This window comes from Mus pahari, chromosome 4 (assembly GCF_900095145.1).
Source record: "Mus pahari chromosome 4, PAHARI_EIJ_v1.1, whole genome shotgun sequence".
Classification (NCBI taxonomy): domain Eukaryota; kingdom Metazoa; phylum Chordata; class Mammalia; order Rodentia; family Muridae; genus Mus; species Mus pahari.
In genome coordinates, this window is record NC_034593.1 from 84,703,794 (window position 1) to 84,729,184 (window position 25,391).

Below are 25,391 nucleotides of genomic sequence, written 5' to 3' on the forward strand. Positions count from 1 at the left end.
TGGACCTTCGGAAGAGCAGTCGGGTGCTCTTACCCACTGAGCCATCTCACCAGCCCTCCCCCAGACCTCTTAGTCTCCCTGCTTCTATGTGCTTGTCTCATTGTAGACCACTGCTTTGGATTGGTGATGGGAAGATAGAAGAGGGGCTACGCTGCTAGCTGGGGTCCAGGGCTCCCCAGCCCCCAAATCTCCCAGTGCTTGACTGGTCAGATCTCTTATGAGATGGCAGGATCTTTCTCACACTGTGGTAAGGTTCCTGGGCTAGGACCAGCAATGGGTCAGGTATGGGGCAGGAGGTATGACTGGGGTCATCCATGCGGTCAGTGTACACACGCACGCGGATGTGGCTCTTGGAGAAGGGAAGAGGTAGGGAGGCCTGTGGTTGCCTGCTAGGCCAGGGCCTGAGTTCCCACCGTGGCTTGGCCTAATCTCCCTACCACTTGCTTTTCTGGGTGACCTATGTTGGTTTCCCCCTCTCTGGTCTTAGGGCCACTGAAGAGTGATATACCACAGAGTACAGAGGAGAAGGTGTTGGGTAGGAGCAAAGGCTGTGGACCCAAGTGTTACTGCCAGGCTGCCATTCCCACGGATTTGCTTTATCTCAGACAGTGATACCCTGCCCTGTAGTGCTCTGCCTCTCCACCGTGCTCTCTGCACTCTCTTGAATCACGCCGTGTGACCTACACCACAGGCAATGTTGCTTTCACCGTCATCTGCTGCCAAGGGAACCGAGGCTGAGAGTGACTGGAAGTGTATGTGCCCCCACACTTTCCACCCCTCTTCCAGGCACCCAGGTCCCCTCCTGTTCTCTCTTCCCCGCCAAGCATTCAAACCAGCTTGTAACTTACAGGAAGCCATTGAACAGAAAGCCATTTGATACCTGGTGGCTGCAGTTTACTGTGCAGTTGGTGGGTAGAAAGTATGTCTGGAGGTGAGACAACTGAGTTTTAATGGAAGGATTTCAGGCACTCATATGTCCAATCCCTTAAAGAGACAGCTACTTAATCTGACCCAGCTCTGGGCTGGCTTGAGAAGATCATAGTTTAAGAATGATGAAGTACTTTGGGAAGTGATGGGTAAATCATAGTCTAACCTCTCCACATCAGCAACCTATGTGTGGTTATGGATTTTGGACATGTCTCACATAGCCCTGGTTAGCCTTGAACTCGTGATCTAGCCAAGGACAATATAAAACTCCTGATTGTCTTGCTTCTACCTCTTAAATGCTGGAATTACAGAGATGTACAGTCCCACCCAGCTAGCAGGCTCTCATGTGACCAGGCGCTAGGCACAGGCTGGACATGAGATCCTATGTGAGTTCTGTCCCTAGGGTGGGAGGCAGGTCACGGATGAGATGGGCTTTTAGTCTAGATCTCTTTTCTAGCCTACTTCAGCTCTCGACTATCCGCTCAGGGGAATCCAGAGGTCAGCCAGGGATTGTGAGAAGAGCCCACCCTACCCCTCCACCCCTTAGTCTTTGGACCTGTTGATGCAAATATCTGGGTTGGCTGAGATTCCAAGCTTTACCTAGCCGCTGTCCCTTCTCCCCCCAGATCCCCAAAGAACTGCAGATTGAACCTGGGGCTTCATGCACACTGCTCTACCACAGGACTAAGTCCTAGCTCTTTTTCAGTTTGGTTGGTTGGTTTGGTTGGTTTGTTTTTGGAGACAGGGTTTCTCTGTGTAGCCCTGGCTGTCCTGGAACTTGATTTGCAGACCAGGGTGGCCTCGAACTCAGAGAGCTCCACCTGCCTCTGCCTACTGAGGGCTGGGGAGAAAGGCCACCAGGCCCGGCTCCTCTAGCTCCCTTTTAAGAAGGGCTGAATGAAGATCTCTTGATGTGTGTTGACATGCTGCAGAAAGCTGTAGGAACTAACAGAGTAAGACCAAATAAAGGAAATCAACCTGGGACCAGCAACAGGCCACAGCTAAGAGTGATATCAGGCAGTACTTAGAATGAGTCCAGTGGAAGTCAAAATTTGTTCTGTTTTGTTTTGTTTCATTTTGTTTTTTGTTTGGTTGGTTTTAAGACAGGGCTTCTCTGTGTAGCCTTGGATGTCCTGGAACTAGCTCTATAGACCAGGCTAGCCTCAAACTCACAGAGCTCCATCTACCTCTGCCTCCTGACTGGTGAGATGAAAGGTGTGTGCCACCCCTGTTGGTTTGGACTTTAGTGTCCAGGAAGCAAGCTCTACCCAACAAATGTGTGCATGTGCTCTGGTACAGACAATATACCATCAATCCACAGGCCACATAGACCAACTAACCTACCTACCTACCTTCCTTCCTTCCTTCTTTCCTTCCTTCCTTCCTTCCTTCCTTCCTTCCTTCCTTCCTTCCTTCCTTTTACTTGAGTAGCCCTACCTAGCCTGGATCTTGATGTGTAGATCAGGCAAGCCTTGAATTCACAGTGATCTACCTACCTCTGCCTGCCTAGTCCTAGGATCAAAGGCACGTGACATCATTTCAACAAGCCACATATACTTTTCTTCTGTGTACACACACGCACACTCAAGTATGCCTCCAAACATGTCAAGAACATAACAGATAATGAACTGTTCAAGAGAGTGGGGTTGTAGACCTGGCACTCAAACAAACTAGCTGTGTGAGCCTGTGTTTCGTCTGTGAGGAGAACAGGTGGATGGAGTGTGCTTTAATCTCAGCCAGTTTTAACAGTCATTTCTGTGCTCATACAGATAGACACAGATGCCTTTGTACATCCTCTTACACACTTACACACAGAGCATTACTTTGTCTTGATTCTGGGGTCATCAGTCTGGAAATCTTATTTGGGTGTTTAGACAATCAGCAAAGTTGGGTTGAGCCCTTCTTTAGATTTCATCTCTGTTTCTTTCTAGTCTCTCTGTACCCCGCTGTGTTCCTGTCCCTGTGTAGCCTTCACTTTCCTCCAAGAGTGACTGACATCTCCATCTAGTGCCCAGTGGCTGTGCCCCATACTCTGTTCTGGGAGTCAAACCTCAGTGGGGGGAAGGAGACAGAAAGGAAGCCCCCTGGGCGGGAAGCAGGTGTTATGCAGCAGTAAGGCCTCCTCTGGCCCTGTACAGGATGGGAGGAGAGCACTGGAGATGTTCAACTTGAAGGGCTGAGCAGGTGGCCTCCTTGCAGCTGCTCTCAGTCTCCATAAAAGCTGATACAACTCCCAGCTGCCTTGTGAGCAAAACACAGCCTCCTCAGACCCTTTGCTGAGAATCATTTACACTTTCCTTCCCTTCCCTAATGCAAGAGGGCATGTTGGAGCTCACTGAAGAAGTGGGGGGAGCACCATACACCTGCGTCTGCAGCCCAGGCTCATAGAAGTGAAATCCAGAAAAACATTCTGGGCTAACTTCTCTTTCTCGCTTCCAGCACAAATTGAAGTAATCCCTTGCAAGATCTGTGGGGACAAGTCATCGGGGATCCACTACGGGGTTATCACCTGTGAGGGGTGCAAGGTGAGTCGTACGCATTTGTCTGCATACGCGCGCTTGGCTGTTTCCGCGGTCTCCCCAGGAGGGAGGAGGGGGACCACCACAGGGTCCATCGCAATTATACAGTGGAGGTTCGGGGACTTTGGTGGATGTAGAAATTCCTGAGACCAGTGCACATGAATCGGAGGTCCGGGACCACCTCAAGCTCAGCAAGGGTGCGATAAGCAGCTTCTGTTTCCCAGGGCTTCTTCCGCCGCAGCCAGCAGTGTAATGTGGCCTACTCCTGCACACGTCAGCAGAACTGCCCCATTGACCGAACCAGCCGCAACCGATGCCAGCATTGCCGCCTGCAGAAGTGCCTGGCTCTGGGCATGTCCCGAGATGGTGAGGATGTAGGGGGCAGCCCCCAAGAGTCCCTGTATTCTCCAGAGTCATCCTGGCTCTTGCCAGACAGTCGGCTTGCAAAAACAGCTTGTCAGGGGCCTCTTTCTGTTCTTCCACCCACAGCCCTTTGTCCTGTCGTTTTGAGGGTCCTCGAGGCTCTTCAGCCTCTACGTACCCAGGCACTGCTCCAGAAAACCTTTACCAGCATCATCTTAGTACTCTAGCCCCTTCTTCCTCTAATGAGTTCTCTTCATTCTTCTTTCTCCTGGCCTAGTTCCTATCCAGTTCCCACACTGTTACCTCCTGCCTTGTTTAGCTCCATCTCCCTCCTGAGCCCTGCGTCACTATCCTTAGGCATAGGATTGTGGCAAGGAACACCATCAAGGTTGCTTGAGAATGACCTAGAAGGTGGGGGATCGAGTGTGGTGTTCCTAGAGCCGTATCCACCTCCTCACCCACCGTCTTCACCACAGAAGGAGCCCTGGGTGGAGTGGGGGGCATGAGGTGAGGAGGACCCAGAAGGAGCTTGTCAGCACTTTTCAGTGCTCAAAATAACAAAGCGAAAGGAAACATGCAGGGGTGCAAAGGGGCAGGCGGGGCGAAGGGCTGTGCCCCCACACCTGGGAGGGGTTGGGGGAGCGAAAAGGCAGGAAAGAGAGAGCAGAAGAGGATGTTCAGAAGCAAGCCACCAGAGCCTGGGTTGGGCTGTGGTGAGTATCTAGGTCACCAGGGAGCCTGCAGGCCTGACCACAGGGAAACCTGTGTTCGCAGCCCTTCTCTTCCTCCAGCCCTCCCAGACAGGCAAGCTGACCCCAATACAGCCTGAGGCCCCCTACTCGACCCCCACCTCAGCCCTAGTCTCAGGAGACTAGAATCCCAGGCCCAAGCTCATTGCTTGAGTTCTGCACTACTAGCATCTAGTCTAGAACTGAAAGCATTTTCCTGAGGAGATGGATATGCTGGTGGAACAGATCCTAAAGAGAGCAGAGCCAGGCATGAAAGGAGCTGGGAGCCTAAGCTCCCCAAAAGAAAGTTCATAGACAGAGCTGGGGAAATGGAGCGTGGGGTCAGATTCATGTGCCTGCTGCCCCATCCTGTCCTGTGATCTCTTACCCTCCTGTACTGATTCCTGAACCTTCTTCAGCTGTCAAGTTTGGCCGAATGTCCAAGAAGCAGAGGGACAGTCTACATGCAGAAGTGCAGAAACAACTGCAACAGCAGCAGCAACGGGAACAAGTGGCCAAGACTCCTCCAGCTGGGAGCCATGGAGCAGACACACTTACGTACACTTTAGGGCTCTCAGATGGGCAGCTACCTCTGGGCGCCTCACCTGATCTACCCGAGGCCTCTGCTTGTCCCCCTGGCCTCCTAAGAGCCTCAGGCTCTGGGCCGCCATATTCCAATACCTTGGCCAAAACAGAGGTTCAGGGGGCCTCCTGCCACCTTGAGTATAGTCCAGAACGAGGCAAAGCTGAAGGCAGAGACAGCATCTACAGCACTGACAGCCAGCTTACTCTTGCAAGATGTGGACTTCGTTTTGAGGAATCCAGGCATCCTGAGCTTGGGGAACCAGAACAGGGTCCAGACAGCCACTGCCGTCCCAGTTTCTGCAGTGCCCCAGAGGCACCATATGCCTCTCTAACAGACATAGGTGAGCATCTGGGAAGGGTGGGGGCAGTGAAAATGAGACAAGAACTTCCTCCAGCATGGCACCCATGTAATCAAACATTAGTCCTAAGGAATTAGGGGTCCTGGACAAAAAGCCAAAGGAGGAGGCAGAGCAAGGGAGGCCAGGCAGAGGGCCTCTTTATGAACTTCGGAGTGGGAACTGGCTGATACCTAGCTGTGCCTTCGTCTTCTGGCCCCAGAGTACCTGGTACAGAATGTCTGCAAGTCCTTCCGAGAGACATGCCAGCTGCGACTGGAGGACCTTCTACGGCAACGCAACAACCTCTTCTCACGGGAGGAGGTGACCAGCTACCAGAGGAAGGTGAGGGCACAAGACACGAGGGAAGGGAGGGCACCACCACACACGTGCGCACGCGTGCGCAAACACACACACACACACACACACACGCACACACACGCGCACACGCGCACACGCGCACACACACACCACACACACACACACGCGCACACACACACACACACACGCACGCACACACACACACACATGCACACACGCACGCACGCGCGTGCACACACACACACACACACACACACGCACGCACGCACACACACACTGGAAGAGCCCAGAGACGGAGACTATCACAGGCTGGCTAACAGGTGTGACTGTCTATATCTGGGCAGCAGGATGACTATTTCTGTAGCTCCTGCTTATTGAGATTTCACCTAGTTAGCAACCTACATCCTCTTCCACCCAGACCTTGCCACGCCGCCTTTCATCCTCCATCAGTAACTGACACTAATCAGTATCTGAGGGTCATTTACTGGACCCCCTTTCTTGTCAGGCATTGTAATAGAAGCTTTGATGAAGTGTGTTCAACCTGCTGTCTATGAGCTTCAAGGGTCTAGTGATAAATGTGGCCCAATGCAAAATCATGAGACTGCTTTTGGTTGGTTGGTTGGTTGTTGTTGGTTGGTGTGGGTTGGTTGGTTGGTTGGTTGCTGGTGGTTGGTTGGTTGTTGTTGGTTGTTGTTGGTTGTTGGTTGGTTGATTGGTTGGTGTGTGTTGGTTGGTTGGTTGGTTGCTGGTTGGTTGTTGGTTGGTTGATTGGTTGTTGATTGGTTTGACTTGGTTCCAAGACAAGGTTTCACTGTGTAGCCCTGGCTGTCCTGGAACTCACTCTGTAGACCAGGCTGGCCTCGAACTCAGAGATCCACCTGCCTCTGCCTCCTGAGTGCTGGGACTAAAGGTGTGCACCACCACCACCCAGCTTTAAAATGCGAGATTTTTAAAAACTTGATTCTCAGGTATAAATTTTGTAGATAACTCTGTCAGATCACAGTGTCAGAGGCTAGACACACCTGTGAGATCATCCTCAGCCCATCCAACAACCGGCCTCTGAGAACAGAATTTACACTGAGGGAGAGGTACTGAGGATCACACAGAGATGGCTCCACAATGTCTGCCACCCCTTCTGTCACACTCTGACAGTACCAGTGGCTCTGAAGTCAGCTGGCAGCTCACATTTGCACTTCTCAGTTGCTGAGACCTTCTTCAGGGGGAGCAGTAATTAACAATGTGCACACTGTTCGCAGGTGAGACTGTATCATGCATGGTTTCCCTTTCTCCACAACAGCTATCACAGTGTCGCAGGAAAGCCATCACCTCCTATCTGGAGCCACTCCCTGGGCATCTGGGAAGCTCCCTGGCAACCTTTTCTCTCCCATAGCAGAATCCTAATACCTAGTATTGAATGGACTTCATGAAAGACCAGGTTATCAGGGAGAAAGGAGTTTGAAGTTAAGAAATTAGAAGTTTTTAACCCTTATAAAACTCTGGGATTCCTTGTTCTGAGCTGGGGATAGCAGTAACTGTAACCCACTGACAGGAACTGACCCTGGCTACATTTGTGCTAATAGGCTCCATGGTTGACAATGTGGAAATATAAAATTCAGACCCTGCAGTTTATGGGGTGCAGGGGCTTGGGGGATCACAAGTCTTCTCCTCTCTCTCCACAGTCAATGTGGGAGATGTGGGAGCGCTGTGCCCACCACCTCACTGAGGCCATTCAGTATGTGGTGGAGTTTGCCAAGCGGCTTTCAGGCTTCATGGAGCTCTGCCAGAATGACCAGATCATACTACTGAAAGCAGGTGCACAGGGATTGGCAGGCCCTGGGTGGGGGTGGAGCATGGGTTGGGGATGGAAGGACAGAGCCAGGGCCAAGTGGAAGGAGATGACTTAAGGAAATCAAGACACCGAGGGCTTAACAAGACACTGGCTCTGCTTAACATTGCCTACCTATCTTTCTCCCCTTTATCCAGGAGCAATGGAAGTCGTCCTAGTCAGAATGTGCAGGGCCTATAATGCCAGCAACCACACAGTCTTTTTTGAAGGCAAATACGGTGGTGTGGAGCTGTTTCGAGCCTTGGGTGAGGGCAGTGGGAATTGAGAAATTCCTGATGCTGATCCTGTCACAAGCCTCTATACATGATTGTTTGCCCCTGCTCTAAACACCCAAGGGTAGCGTCCTTGGGGGTGGGGAACAGCGACCATGCTTACTCTCTTCATCTCCACTCCGGCAGGCTGCAGCGAGCTCATCAGCTCCATATTCGACTTTTCCCACTTCCTCAGCGCCTTGTGTTTTTCTGAGGATGAGATTGCCCTCTACACGGCCCTGGTGCTCATCAATGCCAGTGAGTGTGGCTGGGCATGGGAGCGGGCACTCTGGTGGCTGGGACACGGCAGCTAACGGAGAACCTAGGCCTTTGGACATGACTAATGGCAGATTGCTTGAAATAAGGAAATGAGCTCTATCCCATGCTTCTGTAAAATAAAACAGATTAAAGTATGCAGAGGGACCTTAAGACGGGGCAAGGGCAGCATACAATGGGGCAGTGGGAGCGTGGAGAAGGGAGGTTGGAAGGAAATGAGTCACTTCCCCAAGAGACATTAACCTACTGGCCAGTGTAGGGTAGTGACTCCTTTACAGCACCCGTGGGAATCACCTAGGGAGCTTTAAGAACTAATCGAGTCCCTGGGTCCCACGTCCAGATTTTGATGTAACTCATCTAGGCTGCACCCAAAATTTTAACAGCCACCTCCAGATTGAGCCACTGAGATTGAGAATGACCACTTGATGTGAGCTCATTTTGAGACAGAATGCCTATAATGGCAGTAGAGCTCTGGGTCCAAGCAGCTGACGATAAATATTCAGAGGACCTGGGGGAGTGGGCCTGCTGCTCTGGGTTGGTTAATGACCACGCAAACCTTCCAACTCCACTCACGTGACTTCAAGCTGGAAGCAAGACTTCTAGCAAAGGAAAAGGCAGCTTAGGCGTTGGCAGAGAGCCTCCGAGTACTTTAGAGGCCTTGGTGTCTAGCTGAAGAGCCTCAGGAGGGCCACCTCTCTGAGTCACTCTTGCAGGAATGAGGAAGCTCTCTTCTAACATTCTACTTCATGACAGAAATCTAGTGCCTGACACTGAATAAGCTACATGAAAGGCAGGTTACCAGGACAAGGTAGCTAAGTTAGTAAGGAGATTAAAAGTTAGTTAAGGCTTGCATGGTCATTAACCAACCCAGAGCAGCAGGCCCACTCCCCCAGGTCCTCTGAATATTTATCGGTCAGCTGCTTGGACCCAGAGCTCTACTGCTATTATAGGCGTTTTGTCTCAAAATGAACTCACAGCAAATGGTCATTCTCAATCTTAGAATGTCTCCTCACCCCTTTCATCCCTGCCCAGTTTCCCTAGTAGTTAGCTCGACAGGCCCCAGAGTCATATCATTTGCTGTTATCAAACCAATACACACGTGTTCAGGAGTGGGGGGTGGGGGTGGGGGTGGAGAGAGACAGAGACTCAGAGAGACAGAGACAGAGGCAGAAAGAGACGGAGACAGAGATTCTCTTCAAAAAGATACATGACACCATTTTGTTGGACACGACTGTCTTTGTTGTTTCCGGTGTTCACTCTGGTCCCGTCCCTTCCTTCAGACCGTCCTGGGCTCCAAGAGAAGAGGAGAGTGGAGCATCTGCAATACAATTTGGAGCTGGCCTTCCATCATCATCTCTGCAAGACTCATCGACAAGGCCTCCTAGTCAAGGTAGGAGCAGTCCACAGGGTAGAAGAGACTAGGACCACTGCCAGTTCTGTGACATCGGGGCCAGGTCTTCGGAAGCAGAGGAGGGCGTGCTGCGGTGCTGGGCTGCGTCAGCGTTTGCAGCAGCTGTGGGCACCGCAGGAGCATCTGCTTCCATGTACAGAGGGATGGAAAGTTAGTGTGGAGCTGGAAGAGACCTCCAGGGAACAATTCAGTTTAATATAGCCGACACTTACCCAGCACCTGCTTATACGAGGAACTGTGGAAAGCTACAGAGATGCAGTTCTTGTTCCCACTAAGACATTCTAACCTCTTAAAAAGAGACTTGTGTACCTTCTAATATAATGCTGATACGGGGTAGAATGTGTGATATTTTAAGAGTGAGGTTAACAAAGTGCTTTCGATAATATCTCTTATCCTAATGGCAAGCCAGTTAAAATAGGGCAGGTGTTAAAATCTTCCTGTAGCAATAAAGTGACTCCAGTGACACATATTAATTGATAACACAAATCTTAATCCCAGTGCTCTCTCAACAACATCCCCAGGGCCCCTAATTTGCTATTATAAAAGCTCTTAGAAGCACGGCATGGTGGTGTGTGTCTGTCATACCGGCCCTCAGGAGGCAGAAGGGAGCAAGAGAAACAAGAATCCAAGGTCATCGTCAGCTCCATAATGAGTTCCAGGCCTGCCTGGGCTACGTGAGATCCCTCCTTAAAAAGCGGGGGCTGCTTTTGAGAAAATGACAGGGTTTCAAGGCAACTTAAGGGGCTGGTGAGATGGCTCAATGGGTAGATGCCTGCCACAAAGCCTAGCGTGGTGACCTGAGTTTGATCCCTGGGACCCACATGATGAAAGCACAAATCTAACTCCAGCAAGTTGACCTCTGACCTCCATACACACATCTGCTCACAAGCACACACAAAAATAAAAATGTAAAAATTCCTCACAACTTGAAGGTAAGGCCAGTAAAACATAAATCCTTCCTTAAAACAGTGTGGGGTGAGAGAATGAGACGGGTTTTAATAAACACTCCTGAGGTGGAGCAGGGATCCAGGCTTAGGGAATGGGATGAATGGAGCTCTAAGGAGACCAAATAGTACATGGAGGATGGCTTACAGTGCATATTTCCATGTGTGCGGGCCTGTGATCGGTTATATGCATATGGATGCTTCTGCATACCTGTAGAGGCCAGATAATCTCAGGTATCATTCCCTTGGTGCTGCGTTTTTATATTTTTCATTCATTCATTCATTCTGGACAGGGTCTCTCACTAGTCTGGCCCGGCCTATGAATGACCTAGGACTGCTGAGAGTCCCAAGAGATGATTTTCTACACATCTCAGATGTTGAGATTATAAACATGTACTACCTTACCTGGCTTCTCTCTCCCTCTCTCCCTCTCTCCCTCTCCTCTCCCTCTCTCCTTCCTTCTCCTTCTCCTTCTTTCTTGTTTTTTGTTTTGTTTTAGTGAGACATGGTTTCTCTGTGTAGCCCTGGCTGTCCTGAAACTCACTCTGTAGACCAGGCTGGCCTTAAACTCAGAGATCTGCTTGTCTCTGCCTCCCAAATACTGAAATCAAAGTCTCGTACCATCACGTCCAGTTTTCACCTGGTTTTCTTTCTGTGGGTTCTGCGGTCTGCATTCAGGCCTTCATGCCTGAAGGCCAGCACGTTATTGACTGAGCCGCCTCCCCTCATGGTACTTTTGGTAAATGTGAGGTCAGAAGCTGGGGTAGACTGATAAAGCAGAAGAGTAGCAGAAGGCAGCCTGGAAACTGCTGGAGGAAGAGCAGCCAGGAAAGCTTTCAGTGCCCTGCGAAGAGTGAAAGCCTCGCTTCTAGGCAATGCTGTACTCAGAGATGCTTAGGGAATTTCCTTCTGACCTGTGTGAAGGATCCATCTATGTAACCTGTTTGCTCAGGCCCTTGTTATGCACAGACATCACACAAGTCCTGAGATACAGAAATCACTTCAAACAGTCTCTCCCTGAGGAATGTAAACTTTAATCTACAACAAAATGGATTTAAGGTGGGTCTGGAACAGCAGTTGGAATACAAATGTGGTTGGATCCACTTTGGTGCCTTTGCTACTGTATTTTGAGGCACAGTTTCGGGAAGCCAAAGGTGGCCTTAAACTCACGATCCTCCTGCCTCCAGCTCCTAAGTGCTGAGATCACAGCCATGTACCACCTCGCCCAGCAGAATCCACTTTCAAAATATATCACATGTCCCATGATGTGCCCCCCCACATCCAGCTATCAACCACAATTGGACTATTATACTCCTAACTCAATTTCCCACCCCATCTTTGTCTGCCACGTCAGTGCCACACAGCGCTTGCTCAGTAACTACCCTGGCCATTTTAAGGAGACAAGCCATCACCTGCCTCTTTTGATCTCCAGCCTCCTATGATAGCCAAAATTCAACTCCAAAGTCCATGTTACAGTCAACTGGACCACCCTGCCCTCCTCCTCACCTGACTTTGCACCACCCTTTGAGTCCCCTACTCTGACCACAGTATTTTTTTACTGGTTCCATCTCTCTGGGGGCCTCTTAACACCTGCTATTGTCTCCTGTCCTATTCTCTTCCCTGTTTCCAAATGTTTTCTCCAGGCCTTCACTCAAGAGAGGTTTTCCTTAAACAGTTACCCCACTGGAGAAGGACCCCATTCCTTCTGCTTTAGCATCATATACAATCATATGCTCTTCACTAACAGGAATATGGTCTAAGAAATGCTTACCATAGCTTCACATGGTGGGGTACAACTGGATATACTTACTGCAAACAAACACAGCTGTACTGTCGTCGATACTCCCTCAGCCTTATGGGACCACTGAAGTTTGAGGTTCATAATTCCCCGAAAAGTTGCTAGGCAGCACGTAGCTGTGTTTATGACTCCCTGGCTGCTGTGTACATTTAATAAAAGCACATCTTTTTATTCACCAATGTTATACCAGAGCTCATGACAGTACCTCATCTAGTTGTATGGAGTTTCTCAACAAATATCTTTTGAATGAATAAAAGAAACTACTGTGGTAACCCAGGCAAACTCAAAGTACTAAAACACAAAAGGATAATAAGTTCAAGAGATATAAGGGAGTCACTCTGCTGCCTACCTTTCTGATTGTTACTTTTTCTAGGGAACTTACCTAAGAAGGGGAGATGCCAAGAAAGAGTATTTTAAGTTTCAGTTCATTATGCTGTAAATTGTGTAGGAAAGATGGTGCCTGGGGTCTCTCTCCCTGCCTCTGTCCCCTGGGCTTCTGCACCTTTCTTAGAGCTTTGCCTTCCTTTGCCTTCCTTTGGCTGGAGGCATACTATACTGACTTACTACCTGCTGAGTTAGGCGCCTTCCTAGAAACCCTATTTAGTTCAAACAAGCAGGTGTTAAGCATGAATTCAGCATTCATGCCGGGGATAGAAGATACACAGTGGCAAAAAGACAGATGGACTTTATCTAAGTACACGTGGGGCAGGGAGGCAGACAGACTGGGTCTTTTTTTCTACAGTGTGGCAAATGCTACACAGAAGGAAGCCAACAGGGCTTTTGCCCAGCAAGGGATGGGGATGACATTCTCAGAGGAGATAACACTTGAATTAGCAAAATAAGAGTTAGCAGAGCCTCATCCTCCAGATGAAGAAACAACATGAACCAAGGCAAAGGGCCGTGGGAGCAAATGCAATTCATTCTGGGGTAGGCAGAGCCATTGATGCCATCGCTCAAGCATGTCCTTGCTCCAAGCCAGCCGCAGTGCTGAGGGCACAGAAATGACCATCAAAATTGAACCTAGGAAAAGTTCACCTGTCTCCTGTCAGTTCTAACTTACCTGAGGTTTCCAGATATGCAGACATCTAACAAGTGGAATTGGCTGCTCAAGTTGGGTCAAGGGTCGGGGAGGCATCAAGAAGGGCCATCCTAGCTCAGTAACCGTGAGATGTGTTTGCTCTGCTAAGAACCGAAGCACTCATTCCCTCCTAACCTATCCCCAGCTGCCACCCAAAGGGAAACTCCGGAGCCTGTGCAGCCAACATGTGGAAAAGCTGCAGATCTTCCAGCACCTCCACCCCATCGTGGTCCAAGCTGCCTTCCCGCCACTCTATAAGGAGCTCTTCAGCACTGACATTGAGTCCCCCGAGGGGCTGTCAAAGTGATCTGGAGGAAGGACAACTTCCTACTTCCTTCAGCCCTCTGACCCATCTCCCTGGACTCCCTTCACCCAGCCTTTCCCTTTCTGCACTCTGTGAAGGGTGGTACCCCTAGGAGTAAGCAAATCCTAAGACTGGTTTTCTGCCCCTAGGCTTGCCTTGTAGGACAACAGCAACAAGTGATGGAGAAAAGGCTTGTTATGTTTCATTTCCCATAAGTTCCACCCTGGCTTCTGGAAGCTGTGGGGTAGATGGGAAATAGATAGGATGACCAAGTCAAACAAAAAAACAGTCGGACAAACAGCAGGGATAAATCCAGGTACCTGGGTTGAGGAGAACTCAAATCTAGGCTCAAAAGCTAATAACAGTCCTTTCAATACCTCATTGTATTTCCCCGTGGGTTCCTCCTGGGGGGACATGGATCTAGCTCAGAGACTGGTGGCAAGCCCCCAGAAGGACCTGTATATGATAAGAATATAAATTCCTGAGATTTTTCTGCCTTTCTTCTTCCTAGAAATGTTGTTGGCCCCCCTGCCTGTTTTCTGGGACCTAAAATGCCTGGATGTGTAAAGAATGAGGGTGGGGTAGAGATAAGGGCCCAAGATAACTGTTTTATGGGGTTTGGGTATGAAGAAAGACATCACTGGCAAAATTAGAATGGGAACCTCTTTGCACACTTTTAAAGTCAGATTCGTTAGCACAGTCTAATCAGACACACATCCACACAGGTGGAGCACACAGCGGCTCTGCCCCCAGTGACACCACCGTTCTGTAGACTTTCCCTCTGGCACACAATCTCTTCCTTGAGGCCGCAGCTCTGAGAAGCCTGAGGTTCTAATCCATACAGGACACCAGAATCCATCCCAGCTCCAGCTGTCCTCTGTCCCTAAGAGATGCAGAGGACCGGATGCTGACCGGCCAGAAACCCCAAGGACCAGCACCGGGGAAGACACCCTCAACTTCAGTCTCTGTGAGGAAGGAAGGCAGCGCCCTCCCCTGCTCTGTACCCGGATGCTGCTGACTCCGCATGAGGGGGAGACTAGGCCAGGACAGGGGCCTGTTTCTCCTCCATAATCTTGCTCAGAATTTCTCTCCGTTTTGTAAAGCCGCAGGCTTCTCTAGGAGGTATAAGCTGCAGATGAGAGGGAGGGAGGGTTGTTTTGTTTTTTGTTTTCCCTCTCAGAGGAAGGGTTTAACTAAGTAAACGTAAATCCCAACTTGTGCCACTCTTTATAAAACGATTTCAAAGGCTGGAAGTGTATCATGCCTGTGTGCGTGTACAAGGGTGCAGGGCACACATGTCCAGTGTTGGGAGACTTGAATGTGACTGCCTAGGATACATGGTTGCCCTGCACTTTTGTTTCTGTGTTGAGCCAGCAATTCATTTGTTTTATAAGAATTAGCGCCCCCTCCCAGCCCCCACCCAAGATTCTCCCCCAGCTAAGCAATCCACCAGGGAGACTTAGAAACCGATGCTCAGATACCTGACACAAGAGAAATGGCAAGCTAAACTGAAGGAAGATATTCTAGACTAAGAACTTCCAACAAATGATACCCACAGGCCCATTTAGATTTAGAAATTGCACAGAATCGCCCTGCATCTAAAAGACTAGAGGCTGTGGAGGCGGTGTCCCGGGAGCTCTCTAGCTCCCCAGGAGGAACCAGGATGTCAAAACTCTCTCAAGCTTCCCAAGCTGTCTCAGTAGCAGACCCTGCCCCAGCCTTGGGTCCCTCTCTTCAGTTCCTCCCCCGATTCGATTCGTCATCCCTTAGTGGCGCTTGCTGCAGCCCTCCCTGGTTGCTTTATTTATTTATTTTGCACCAACAGGGTTGCTGCAGACTCATTCTGGTTTAAAAAGAGAGAAGAGGAGGGAAAAAAAAAAAAAGAAAAGAAAAGAAAAAATGCTTCCTGGCTCTTTTCTCTCCCTTGGTCTTGGCAGCGCGACCGCAGTAGCGGCAGCGGCAGCAAAGGCAGTCTTGCCAGCCGGCTGATGCGGCAGGCTGCCGGGCAGTGGGGAGTGGGGACTCAGACACACAGGGAAGGTGGAGAGGCCAAGGTGCAGCTCGGATGGGACAGGCCCCAGCCCTGGAGAGATGCAGCGCCCAACTTGATGCCGCCCCCCAGCTTCTCCGGTAAGTGCCCCTGCCCCTCTGTGGGCAAGTCTCAGCTGTCCTTTCCCATGGCATTCTCAAAGACAAGGCCATGTTAAATAGCCTACAGGAAAGACAGCTTTCCCTCTACTCCAGCTGACCATTCACCCTGTGATTGGAAAACTAAAATGTCCCAGGTCCCCCTGGTAGGGGAGTCCAAGAACCCCCCCCCCTTCTTTAGCCTCTAGAAAGCTGCCCTCCTAATCTGTTTGGATACTCCAAAAATCTCTCTCCTAAGTGCCCCTTCACCATGCAGGTCCCCATGCCTCAATCTGGCATGCTTTAAAGTGGATATGTGTTCGTATGAGTCTGTGGCTGTCACATAGACAAGAAAGCTCCATCTCCCTGAGGGGGCAATGCCCCAGACTCGAGTCCCCAGGAGAAGAGGAAGAGTTTTGTAACATCCATCTCTCTCTTCTTGCAAAGTGACCAGAGGCCAGTCCTGTAGTCATAGACGATAAGAAAGGAAGACTGATTAAATTAGCCACCTTATAAATAAAAGATGGTGAGTCTAAGTCCCCTAGCCACCGGGCTAGCAGGCTTTGGGGACAAAGCAGGAGGAAGGGAGCTGGCACACATGCCTCACTGCACTTTTGCTGAATGCAGAGCAAAGGGATGAACAGGAAGTGCAGCAACAGTGATGAAGGGCTAGCTGTCAGGTAGACAGGAGAGGGAGAGGAGAGGCTGGGAATTCTTAGTACCACACAGATGCCCACTAGGTCCTGAAAGGGGTAGGAGAGAAGACAGCTGCTGCTGCCCCTTGTTACTCTTTCCCCTCCCCAAGTGACCCCACAACAGTGACCCTGCATCCCTTCTGCTCTTTCCTTTACATCCATACTGAGGACTGAACTTAGTATCTTTCTTTAGTTTCCCAACTGCTTTGGTCCTCTGAAGTGGCTGGAGGAGAGTCTCCAGAATGAATCTCCTGGAGTGTAGGAAGGAAAGGGGAGTTGCAGCTCCTCCTGTATTCTACATGGGAGAAAAATAGGACACGCCCCAGAAAGCTAATCCCACAGAGCCTGGAAAACCTGAAGCCTCAAAGTCCAGAGGTGCAGGACCTGCAGCCAGGAAAACACAGCAAGCAGGCCACCTCCAGGAGTGTCAGCTTGTGTGCTCCTGCTCCTAGCCCTCTGTCATCTCGTTCTAATATTCCTCCCCTCCTGTGGTCCCTATTGCATTAGCAAGGCAAGCAGAGGCACTCAAGACTAAAGATGCCTCCATCTCTATCACCATGTCCAGCCTCCAACAGTTATCATGGTCAGCATCTCCTGATGCTTCCCAGGCTTCTGGTACTCACTTTATACTGATGGGTGCTCTGCTTGTATCCGGGCATCCACTGTGCTACCCAGTGCCTCCCTTCCTCCCACCCAAGGCATCAGGTCATGTGCTGTCTCTCCCCCTTTATCCATGCCTCCTTGGTTCACAAGCCATTTCTTGTGTCTTTCTCAGGCAGCTCGGGTAGAAAGGGGTGGAAGCTCTCCCTCGGAAGCACATACTAACTAGAATCAAAACACCATTAAGAAAGGATGTAAGAGAAGCTCAAAGCCGAGGACCCCATGAAATATTTGAGTACCCTTTGGATACCTTCCACATCCCAACCCCATCTATACGGGAAGAGGCGCTGTCCTTGGGGCTCTGGTAAAGGAGTCCCAATCCTATCCTCCAGTGCCCTGCACTCTGTTCCATGAGTAATATACAGCCAGGCTTACCATCCACACAAACATTTTGGGGACACCAAATTGGCTACTCCAGGCCTTGGGCCAGGTAGAAAGAGGGCAGAGACGAGAGCAGAGCTGAAGCCTGCATGTTTCCTAGCTTCTGATGATTTGGTCAAATTGATGACCTTTTCCCAGTCAGCACAGGGTCTGGACGGGATCTCCCTGATCCTTGGGTGAAGTTGTAGGCACAACATATGGGAGAATAAGAATGGGGTGAGAGGGACATAGCAGAATTTGCAGAAAGCAGATGTCAGGGAGATGGGTCCTGAGGAATTCCTGGTCTCATAGATACAGGGGAAAGCTCCTTACAGGGAGATGCAGGGTTCTTTCCCCACTACTCAGTCCCTTAAACTTTCCACCACAGAAATCAGCTTGACTAGGGATCATGCACAGGAAGTACTTGGCCAGTTTTCCATGGCTGCAAAGGAGAGATTTCCCCATTAAGGTACATCGAGTTTCCCTGGTTGTGTGCCACACTTACTGGCAAGATCTACCTTTCCTCCCCTTTAAGGAGGTTCGGTGCAGTGCAGGGTCACCACCATCTGAAGCCACTTTTCAAAAAAAGACCATGTCATCATCTATTCCAGGCTTCAGGGGATGGACGCAGCCACTGCTCCAAAGCAAGCCTGGCTCCCATGGTCCCCACTCCTTTTCCTGCTCCTCCTGCCTGGAGGGAGCATCAGTAGCTGCCCCACTGTGTGTGACTGCACCTCCCAGACCCGGGCAGTACTCTGTGCCCATAGGCGACTGGATACTATCCCCGGAGGGCTTCCACTGGACACAGAACTCCTGGATTTGAGTGGGAACCGCCTGTGGGGGCTTCAGCGTGGCATGCTCTCCCGACTGGGTCAGCTCCAAGAACTGGACCTCAGCTACAACCAGCTCTCCACTCTTGAGCCTGGGGCTTTCCATGGCCTACAGAGTCTACTCACCCTGAGGCTGCAGGGCAATCGACTGAGAATTGTGGGTCCTGGGATATTCTCAGGCCTGACTGCCCTCACACTGCTGGACCTCCGCCTCAATCAGATTGTCCTCTTTCTAGACGGAGCCTTTAGTGAGCTAGGCAGCCTCCAGCAGCTGGAGGTTGGAGACAATCACCTGGTGTTTGTGGCTCCCGGGGCTTTTGCAGGGCTGGCCAAGCTAAGTACCATCACTCTGGAACGTTGCAACCTCAGCACAGTGCCTGGCCTAGCCCTTGCCCAGCTCCCAGCACTCATAGCTCTTAGGCTTCGAGAACTGGATATTGAGAGGCTGCCAGCTGGAGCTCTTCGAGGGCTAGGGCGGCTAAAGGAGCTGGAGATCCACCACTGGCCATCTCTGGAGGTCCTGGACCCAGGGAGCCTGGTTGGCCTCAACCTGAGCAGCCTGGCCATCACCCGCTGCAATCTGAGCTCAGTACCCTTCCAAGCACTGCACCACTTGAGCTTCCTCCGGATCCTGGATCTATCTCAGAATCCTATCTCAGCGATCCCAGCCCGGAGGCTCAGCCCCCTGGTACGGCTCCAGGAGCTCAGGCTGTCAGGGGCCTGCCTCACCTCCATCGCTGCCCATGCCTTCCACGGCTTGACTGCCTTCCACTTGCTGGATGTAGCAGACAATGCTCTTCAGACACTAGAGGAAACAGCCTTCCCTTCTCCAGACAAACTGGTCACCCTGAGGCTGTCTGGTAACCCCCTAACCTGTGACTGCCGCCTCCTCTGGCTGCTCCGCCTCCGCCGCCGCCTGGACTTCGGCACATCCCCCCCTGCTTGTGCGGGCCCCCAGCATGTCCAAGGGAAGAGCCTAAGGGAATTTTCAGACATTCTGCCTCCAGGCCACTTCACTTGCAAACCAGCCTTGATCCGAAAGTCGGGGCCTCGATGGGTCATCGCAGAGGAGGGCGGGCATGCTGTTTTCTCCTGCTCTGGAGATGGGGACCCAGCCCCCACTGTTTCCTGGATGCGACCACAGGGAGCTTGGCTAGGAAGGGTCGGGAGAGTAAGGGTACTAGAGGATGGTACACTGGAGATCCGCTCCGTACAGCTGCGGGACAGGGGGGCCTATGTCTGTGTAGTCAGTAATGTCGCTGGGAATGACTCTCTGAGAACCTGGCTGGAAGTTATCCAAGTTGAGCCACCAAATGGCACTCTGTCTGACCCCAACATCACTATGCCAGGGATCCCAGGGCCTTTCTTTCTGGACAGCAGGGGTGTGGCTATGGTGCTAGCCGTGGGCTTCCTCCCCTTCCTCACCTCAGTGACCCTCTGCTTTGGTCTGATTGCTCTTTGGAGTAAGGGCAAGGGCCGGGTCAAGCACCATATGACTTTTGATTTTGTGGCACCTCGGCCCTCGGGGGACAAGAACTCTGGGGGTAATCGGGTCACTGCCAAGTTATTCTGACTTTTTCATCCACGCTGAAGACCACCCAAGTCCACTTCAGAAGCCAAAGGGAGAGGTAGGACTAAGGTTTCTTGAACCACAGCTTCATGCCAAACAGCACAGCCTTCCCATACCTGTTGCCTGCATTATGATGGCTGCTCTAGTCTGAGCATGTCATTGCTGCATCTTCTCTGAGGGCCCCAGGGAACTGCAGACACAGACCTTATTGCCAGCACATCCCCTGATCCCAGGCACCCACTCACACAAGGCAGGAAAGCTGACAAGGCTCCAGTCTGCACTCCATGTCTGTATATCCTCTAATAGCCAGGACCAGGTGCCAAACACAACCATGAGATTGCTTCAGAAGTGGAGCTGGGAAGCACCTCCAGCTTCTCAGAGTCTGCTCCAAGGCAGGCAGGCAGACAGGCTGGCTCCCGTTCTTTTCTGCTACCTGGTACCCAATCTAGCCAGTGCCCTTAGGTACCGGAAGGGATTCCAGTCAAGGATTCCAGTGGATGCAGGGGAGTGTGGCCTCTGCCTGCAGGAGCCTCCACCACCTTCCTGACTGTCAAAAGCCACTGCAGTGGCAGCAGAAGGAAACATGATCTCTGGAACTTCATTTCCTTCCACCTACTTCTTCCCCTTCCTCCCATTTTAGCCATCGGTCATCTAGCCTCCATCTCACAGGTGAGGAGGCCCAGGAGGCCTGCAGAGGTCAGCACTGCTCACCCCCTCCGTCTGCATCCTTTCCCCTTTCCTCTCCTCTGTTGAGACAAAGAAGGCAAGATGCCATCTTTGGAAGGATCCCTACACAGAACTCTCCTATTTCACGTCGTCTGCCATTCCCAGTGTTGTGTATCCCAGGCGTGCTTGGCAAGGGGAAAGCCAGAGGGGAACTCCTAGGAAAAAAAAAAAAAGGCTAACAAACACAAGGATGCACAGCTGTGAGCCAAGATGAGCAGCTCCTCTGCCAGCCACAGTGAGAAGTGGGAGGGAGAGGGCAGCAGCTGCCTGGGTGCTTCACACCAGCCTCAACTCCACAGTCTGCAGTGTGGTCCCAGTGGGAAGCTGTCCCTGGATAGATGTCACCTCAAAGAGCAAGTGGGGTGTGAGAGAGATTTGCTGACTACTACAGTGTGCGTCCAACAGAGGAGAGAGCAGAGATACAAACACAGAAATGCTGGGTGCTCAGAGTGACAGCATCACCAGCCGGGGAGGTGGAAAGGGGGACTGACAGGTGGAGACTCAGGCAGCCCCAGGGAGTCTTTTTCTTTTGACTGCAGCATCTACCCAGTGTCCTTCGTTTCCCCCCTCCTTACTGGGTCCCTGCCCACCTCACACCGAAACATATGCCACCATGAGCTTCCTAGCGGCTGCCCTGCCGTTGTCCTTGCTCGGAGGAGATTCCCTCACTGCAGTGAGTCCTAGTGCAGTCTGTCCCTGACAGGTGAAAGCAGCTGGCTTCACTGAGCCAGCAAAACTGGATTTGAGAGGACACAAGCGCTTGTGAGGGCCAGAAGTGGTTGTAAGCATTCTGGGGTTTATAGGGTAAGACTGGAGAAAAGGAAGTTCTTGAGACATCAGCAATGCTAAGACCCCAAGCTCCTCGGTGTCCTCCTCTTCCGCCAGCAGTGTAGTAGGCTGGGGCCTGGAGGATGCCTGTGAGTTGTTCCCCACTACCACTACGCTAAGATTTATTTTTCATTTTATGTGTATGTATGAACAACTGCATGGATGCACACCATGTGTGTTCTTGGTGCCCACGGAAGCCAGAAGAGAACATTGGATCCCTGGAACTGGCATTTCAGATGGCTGCTAGCCAACGTATGAGTGCTGGTAACTAACCCCAAGTCTTCTACAAAAGCAGCAAGTGCTCTGAAACACTGAACCATCTCCTCAGCCACCCCCCAACCGCCACTCCCCCCTTTTAAGACAAGGTCTCATTGTTTGGTCTGGAACATGATATGCAGACCAGATTGACTTTAAACTCCCAGAGGCCTGCCTCTGCCTCAAAAGTATTGGTATTAAAGGCATGTGGCACCAAGCCCATCCCACCTCCACCCCACTCCATATTCTTGCCTAGCTTTCTGAGGACACCTTGGAGAAGTGAGGCCCATCCATTTAAGGTTACTGTGTTGAGCACTTCACCAGCTTTTCTGGTAATCTGCCAGCCAGTCCTTTACCTGACTGGCCTGGAAAGCTCAGTTGTGATTGTACAGGTGTGTGTGTGTGTGTGTGTGTGTTTAATACTCACATTAACTCTAAAGGTAAATTAGATTGAGTTGCTCAAGTGCACAGAGCTGGTTAATAACGAAGCTATACTTAAACTCAGAGGTGACTTTTTTTTTAAGATTTATTTATTTATTATGTAAGTACACTGTAGCTGTCTTCAGACACTCCAGAAGAGGAAGTCAGATCTCCTTACGGATGGTTGTGAGCCACCATGTGGTTGCTGGGATTTGAACTCAGGACCTGTGGAAGACCAGTCAGGTGCTCTTACCCGCTGAGCCATCTCACCAGCCCAGATCTACCATTTCTACTCTATTACAGGAATCATTGTTTTGCTCTTGTAACAGACTCTCTATGCCTCTCAGTTATGTGGCATGGGGCTGTGAGAAAAGTGACATTTCTATCCTACCTACCCCATTGTTACGGGGGTCTGGGTGCAGCTGTTGATTCTGACCTTTCTCCTATGGCTGAGGTACCTGACACAGGAAGCTGCTTTTACTTTCTTCTCCCTCTCTTCTCTTAGAGGTTTGTCTGCCCCAAGGATTGCAGAGAGGAGCAGACATTCTAGGCATCAGACAAATGGAAAGGGAATACCCATGTCTCTCAGAAAAGAATTTTATCATAATTAAAAACATGGGTACCACTCGGGAGGAAGAGGCAAGCGGATTTCTGAGTTCAAGGCCAGCCTGGTCTACAGAGTGAGTTCCAGGACAGCCAGGGCTACACAGAGAAACCCTGTCTTGAAAAACTGAAAAAAAAACAAAAAAAAAAAACAAAAACCCAAACCAAAAAAAAAAAGGATATTTCAGGGGTTCTAACTTCAGAAACCTCTTAGGTTAAAGGACTTCCAGTATGGTAGAACAACCAGAATCATCTGGATCCACTCACTCTGGCCAGCTTTTGTTTACCCCTGCTGGAAAGGACCTTCTTGAAATCATTCCAACCCCCCACACACACCCTTCCTTCCGTTTTGGAAGAGCATCAGAGTCCATAGGCAGAGAGAACTATAGACCTAAAGCCCTCTGGGACCATTTCAGCACTCTTCCATACTGGTTCCTGATGGACTGTTTCCTCTAATTTCTGATTTCTGGTTTTCCTTTGCTGTGCTGGGTTCTACTCAAGGATGAAAGCCCTGCAAAGAAACACCCTCGCCTTGGAATCACGGGCTTCTCTTGAGACCATCCAGTGTGAGCCTTGATGGAAAATGTGTCCCATTATCCAGTCCCTCCAAAGCAAACACAGACCCCGTGGCGGGCAGGTTAAGGCCTTGGGTCTTGGAAACCTGTTTGCAGAGGTAAAGCTGAGATGAGGTCTCAAGCTGCCTTTGCTGCCCAGTGTCCATTAAAAACCAGGATAAAGGGGTTACAGCATAACAGAGATGCTGCAGCAGGTGCTATGATGGTCCCTGTCCCCTTCCTCTATCAGTTGTTATCTCTCAGGGACGGGTGGGGACATCTTGGTGGGACTCCTGCTCTAAAGAGGAACATGCAGATAACTCAGGCTAGAGACTATCTCAGGATAGCTCACAAGTCCTGGTCCTCTAAACTGCTAGGTAAAGGAAACCAAGTAGGAACCTTTAGAGCAATAGTGTTCAACCTGTGGGTTGCGACCCCTTGGGGTCCAAATGATCTTTTCACAGGAGTTGCCTAAGACCATAAAAAACAACAACAACAACAACAACCTCTGATATTTACATTACAATTAATAACCTTAGCAAAGTTACAGTTAAATAGCAACAAAAATAATTTGATGGTTGGGGTCACCGTGTCATGATCACAGGATCACAGCATTAGGAAGGTTGAGAACCTCTGCCTTAAAGTGAGGTGGTGGAGGCTGAGAGTCTCTCTCCGGGGACCCATGATGAAGATGTAAAGGCAGGACAGCAGCACCAGCATAAGTGACAAGCCAGTGACTGGCTTCTAGTGGGAAGCTGATTGATGGGGGAGGAGCCTGTAACTTCTGGGGGGAGTGGGCAAAAGGAGAGATAAGTGTTGCTTTTTTTTTTAGATTTGTTTATTATATGTAAGNACACTGTAGCTGTCTTCAGACACACCAGAAGAGGGCATCAGATCTTATTACGGGTGGTTATGAGCCACCATGTGGTTGCTGGGATTTAGAACTCAGGACCTTTGGGAGAGCAGTCAGTGCTCTTACCCACTGAGCCATCTCACCAGCCCCAAGTGTTGCTTTTTAAAGGCTTATACAACACAGTAGCAGTTGAAAGGATCACTCACCTGTGGCTTGGGAAGAGAACATGGAGCCAGAGTCCTGGGGCCAGGCTGCCTCTCTGTGAGATCCCCATGCTGACTAAAGTCGGCTTTTTTTTTTCAATTATTGTTATATGCATCTCTGTGTGGGCATGTGCATGGGAGTGCAGATGCCCACAAGGGCCAGAGGCATTGGATCTCTCCTGAAGCTTAAGTTACCTGTGGTTGTGAGCTGCGTGCACAACAGTATGCACTCTTAACTGATAAGCCAGCTCCCATCCTCTAAAGCCCACTTTCTGCTCTGGCTTGCTGAGTAGAAACTCCTGTCCACTGAATCCTTTGGGCAGGGTAGACTTTAACTCACCTCACATACAGCTTCCTGAAGCCTGGTCAGAAGCCTTCCGAGGAGAGACCTTTAGGAGCTGGAAATTAAAGAAATCACATTCTATACAACCCAGCATCCCACAACTTCAATCCTGCTTTGGGCTCCTGTAGGAAATAAGGCGAAAAATACTAAATTCATAGGGACTTGGGAGTGAGTTTGGAGCCATTTCACTTATTCTTGCTGCTCCTTGATATTATAAGTAATAATACCTGGATTTTCATTATCCTGATGGGGGAATCCCTCCAGGGCTGGTGAGATAACTCATGAGGTAAAGGGATGTGACCTGAGTTCAGTCCTCACGATCCACATGGTGGGAGGAGAAAACCAACTCCCACAAGTTGTCCTCCTTCACTCACCAGAGCAAGAGCATGACCACACACACACATGCACTCATGCACACACATAGATACACATGCACAGATACACACACACTCATGCACACACATATACACACACATGCACAAATTACTAATTAAATATTGAAATATGTCACACCTGTGGTTTATAATTTTAGTTTTTAATTCCTACTTTAAACTTCCATTTCATTTCTTGATCTTCCCTCCCCCACACTGGACCTGGAAGATGATGAACCTTTAATCATGTGCCCTTTATAGCAATACTGGACATTATTCCTTGGATTTAAATATTCTTTTTTTTTTT

At 50.3% G+C, this 25,391-nt stretch overlaps 2 protein-coding genes across 4 annotated transcripts in view; both read left to right on the top strand.

The window, feature by feature from the left end:
- Rorc (RAR related orphan receptor C) overlaps positions 1 to 14,929 on the top strand; it is a 26,001-nt gene extending 11,072 nt beyond the window's left edge. Inside the window, exons 3-11 of one of the 2 annotated variants that reach the window (XM_021195838.2) lie at positions 3,367 to 3,452; positions 3,671 to 3,812; positions 4,957 to 5,463; positions 5,681 to 5,802; positions 7,458 to 7,590; positions 7,762 to 7,869; positions 8,023 to 8,133; positions 9,432 to 9,541; positions 13,528 to 14,177. In XM_021195838.2, coding sequence (XP_021051497.1) covers positions 3,367 to 3,452; positions 3,671 to 3,812; positions 4,957 to 5,463; positions 5,681 to 5,802; positions 7,458 to 7,590; positions 7,762 to 7,869; positions 8,023 to 8,133; positions 9,432 to 9,541; positions 13,528 to 13,689 — 1,481 coding nt within the window. In that variant the 3' untranslated portion in view covers positions 13,690 to 14,177. Of the gene's footprint in view, positions 1 to 3,366; positions 3,453 to 3,670; positions 3,813 to 4,956; positions 5,464 to 5,680; positions 5,803 to 7,457; positions 7,591 to 7,761; positions 7,870 to 8,022; positions 8,134 to 9,431; positions 9,542 to 13,527 lie in introns of both variants that reach the window. The other variant, XM_029538005.1, reaches the window with a different exon arrangement.
- A 139-nt stretch (positions 14,930 to 15,068) lies between these two features.
- Positions 15,069 to 20,814, top strand: Lingo4 (leucine rich repeat and Ig domain containing 4). 2 transcript variants are annotated; one of them, XM_021197045.2, is made up of 2 exons: positions 15,069 to 15,816; positions 18,140 to 20,814. In XM_021197045.2, the coding sequence occupies exons 1-2, from the start codon at positions 15,752 to 15,754 to the stop codon at positions 19,929 to 19,931; spliced, it is 1,857 nt and encodes a 618-aa protein (XP_021052704.1). In that variant the 5' UTR covers positions 15,069 to 15,751; the 3' UTR covers positions 19,932 to 20,814. The 2 variants fall into 2 exon arrangements, with proteins under 2 accessions (XP_021052704.1, XP_029393864.1); XM_029538004.1 differs by having other exon boundaries at positions 15,544 to 15,816; positions 16,702 to 20,814.
- The last annotated feature ends 4,577 nt before the right edge of the window (positions 20,815 to 25,391 follow it).

Coding starts and splice junctions, on each gene's coding strand:
- Lingo4 (XM_021197045.2), top strand. CDS start 15,752: ATGGGACAGGCCCCAGCCCTGGAGAGATGCAGCGCCCAACTTGATGCC. Junction 15,817..18,139: donor GCCGCCCCCCAGCTTCTCCG/GTAAGTGCCCCT, acceptor CATCTATTCCAG/GCTTCAGGGGATGGACGCAG.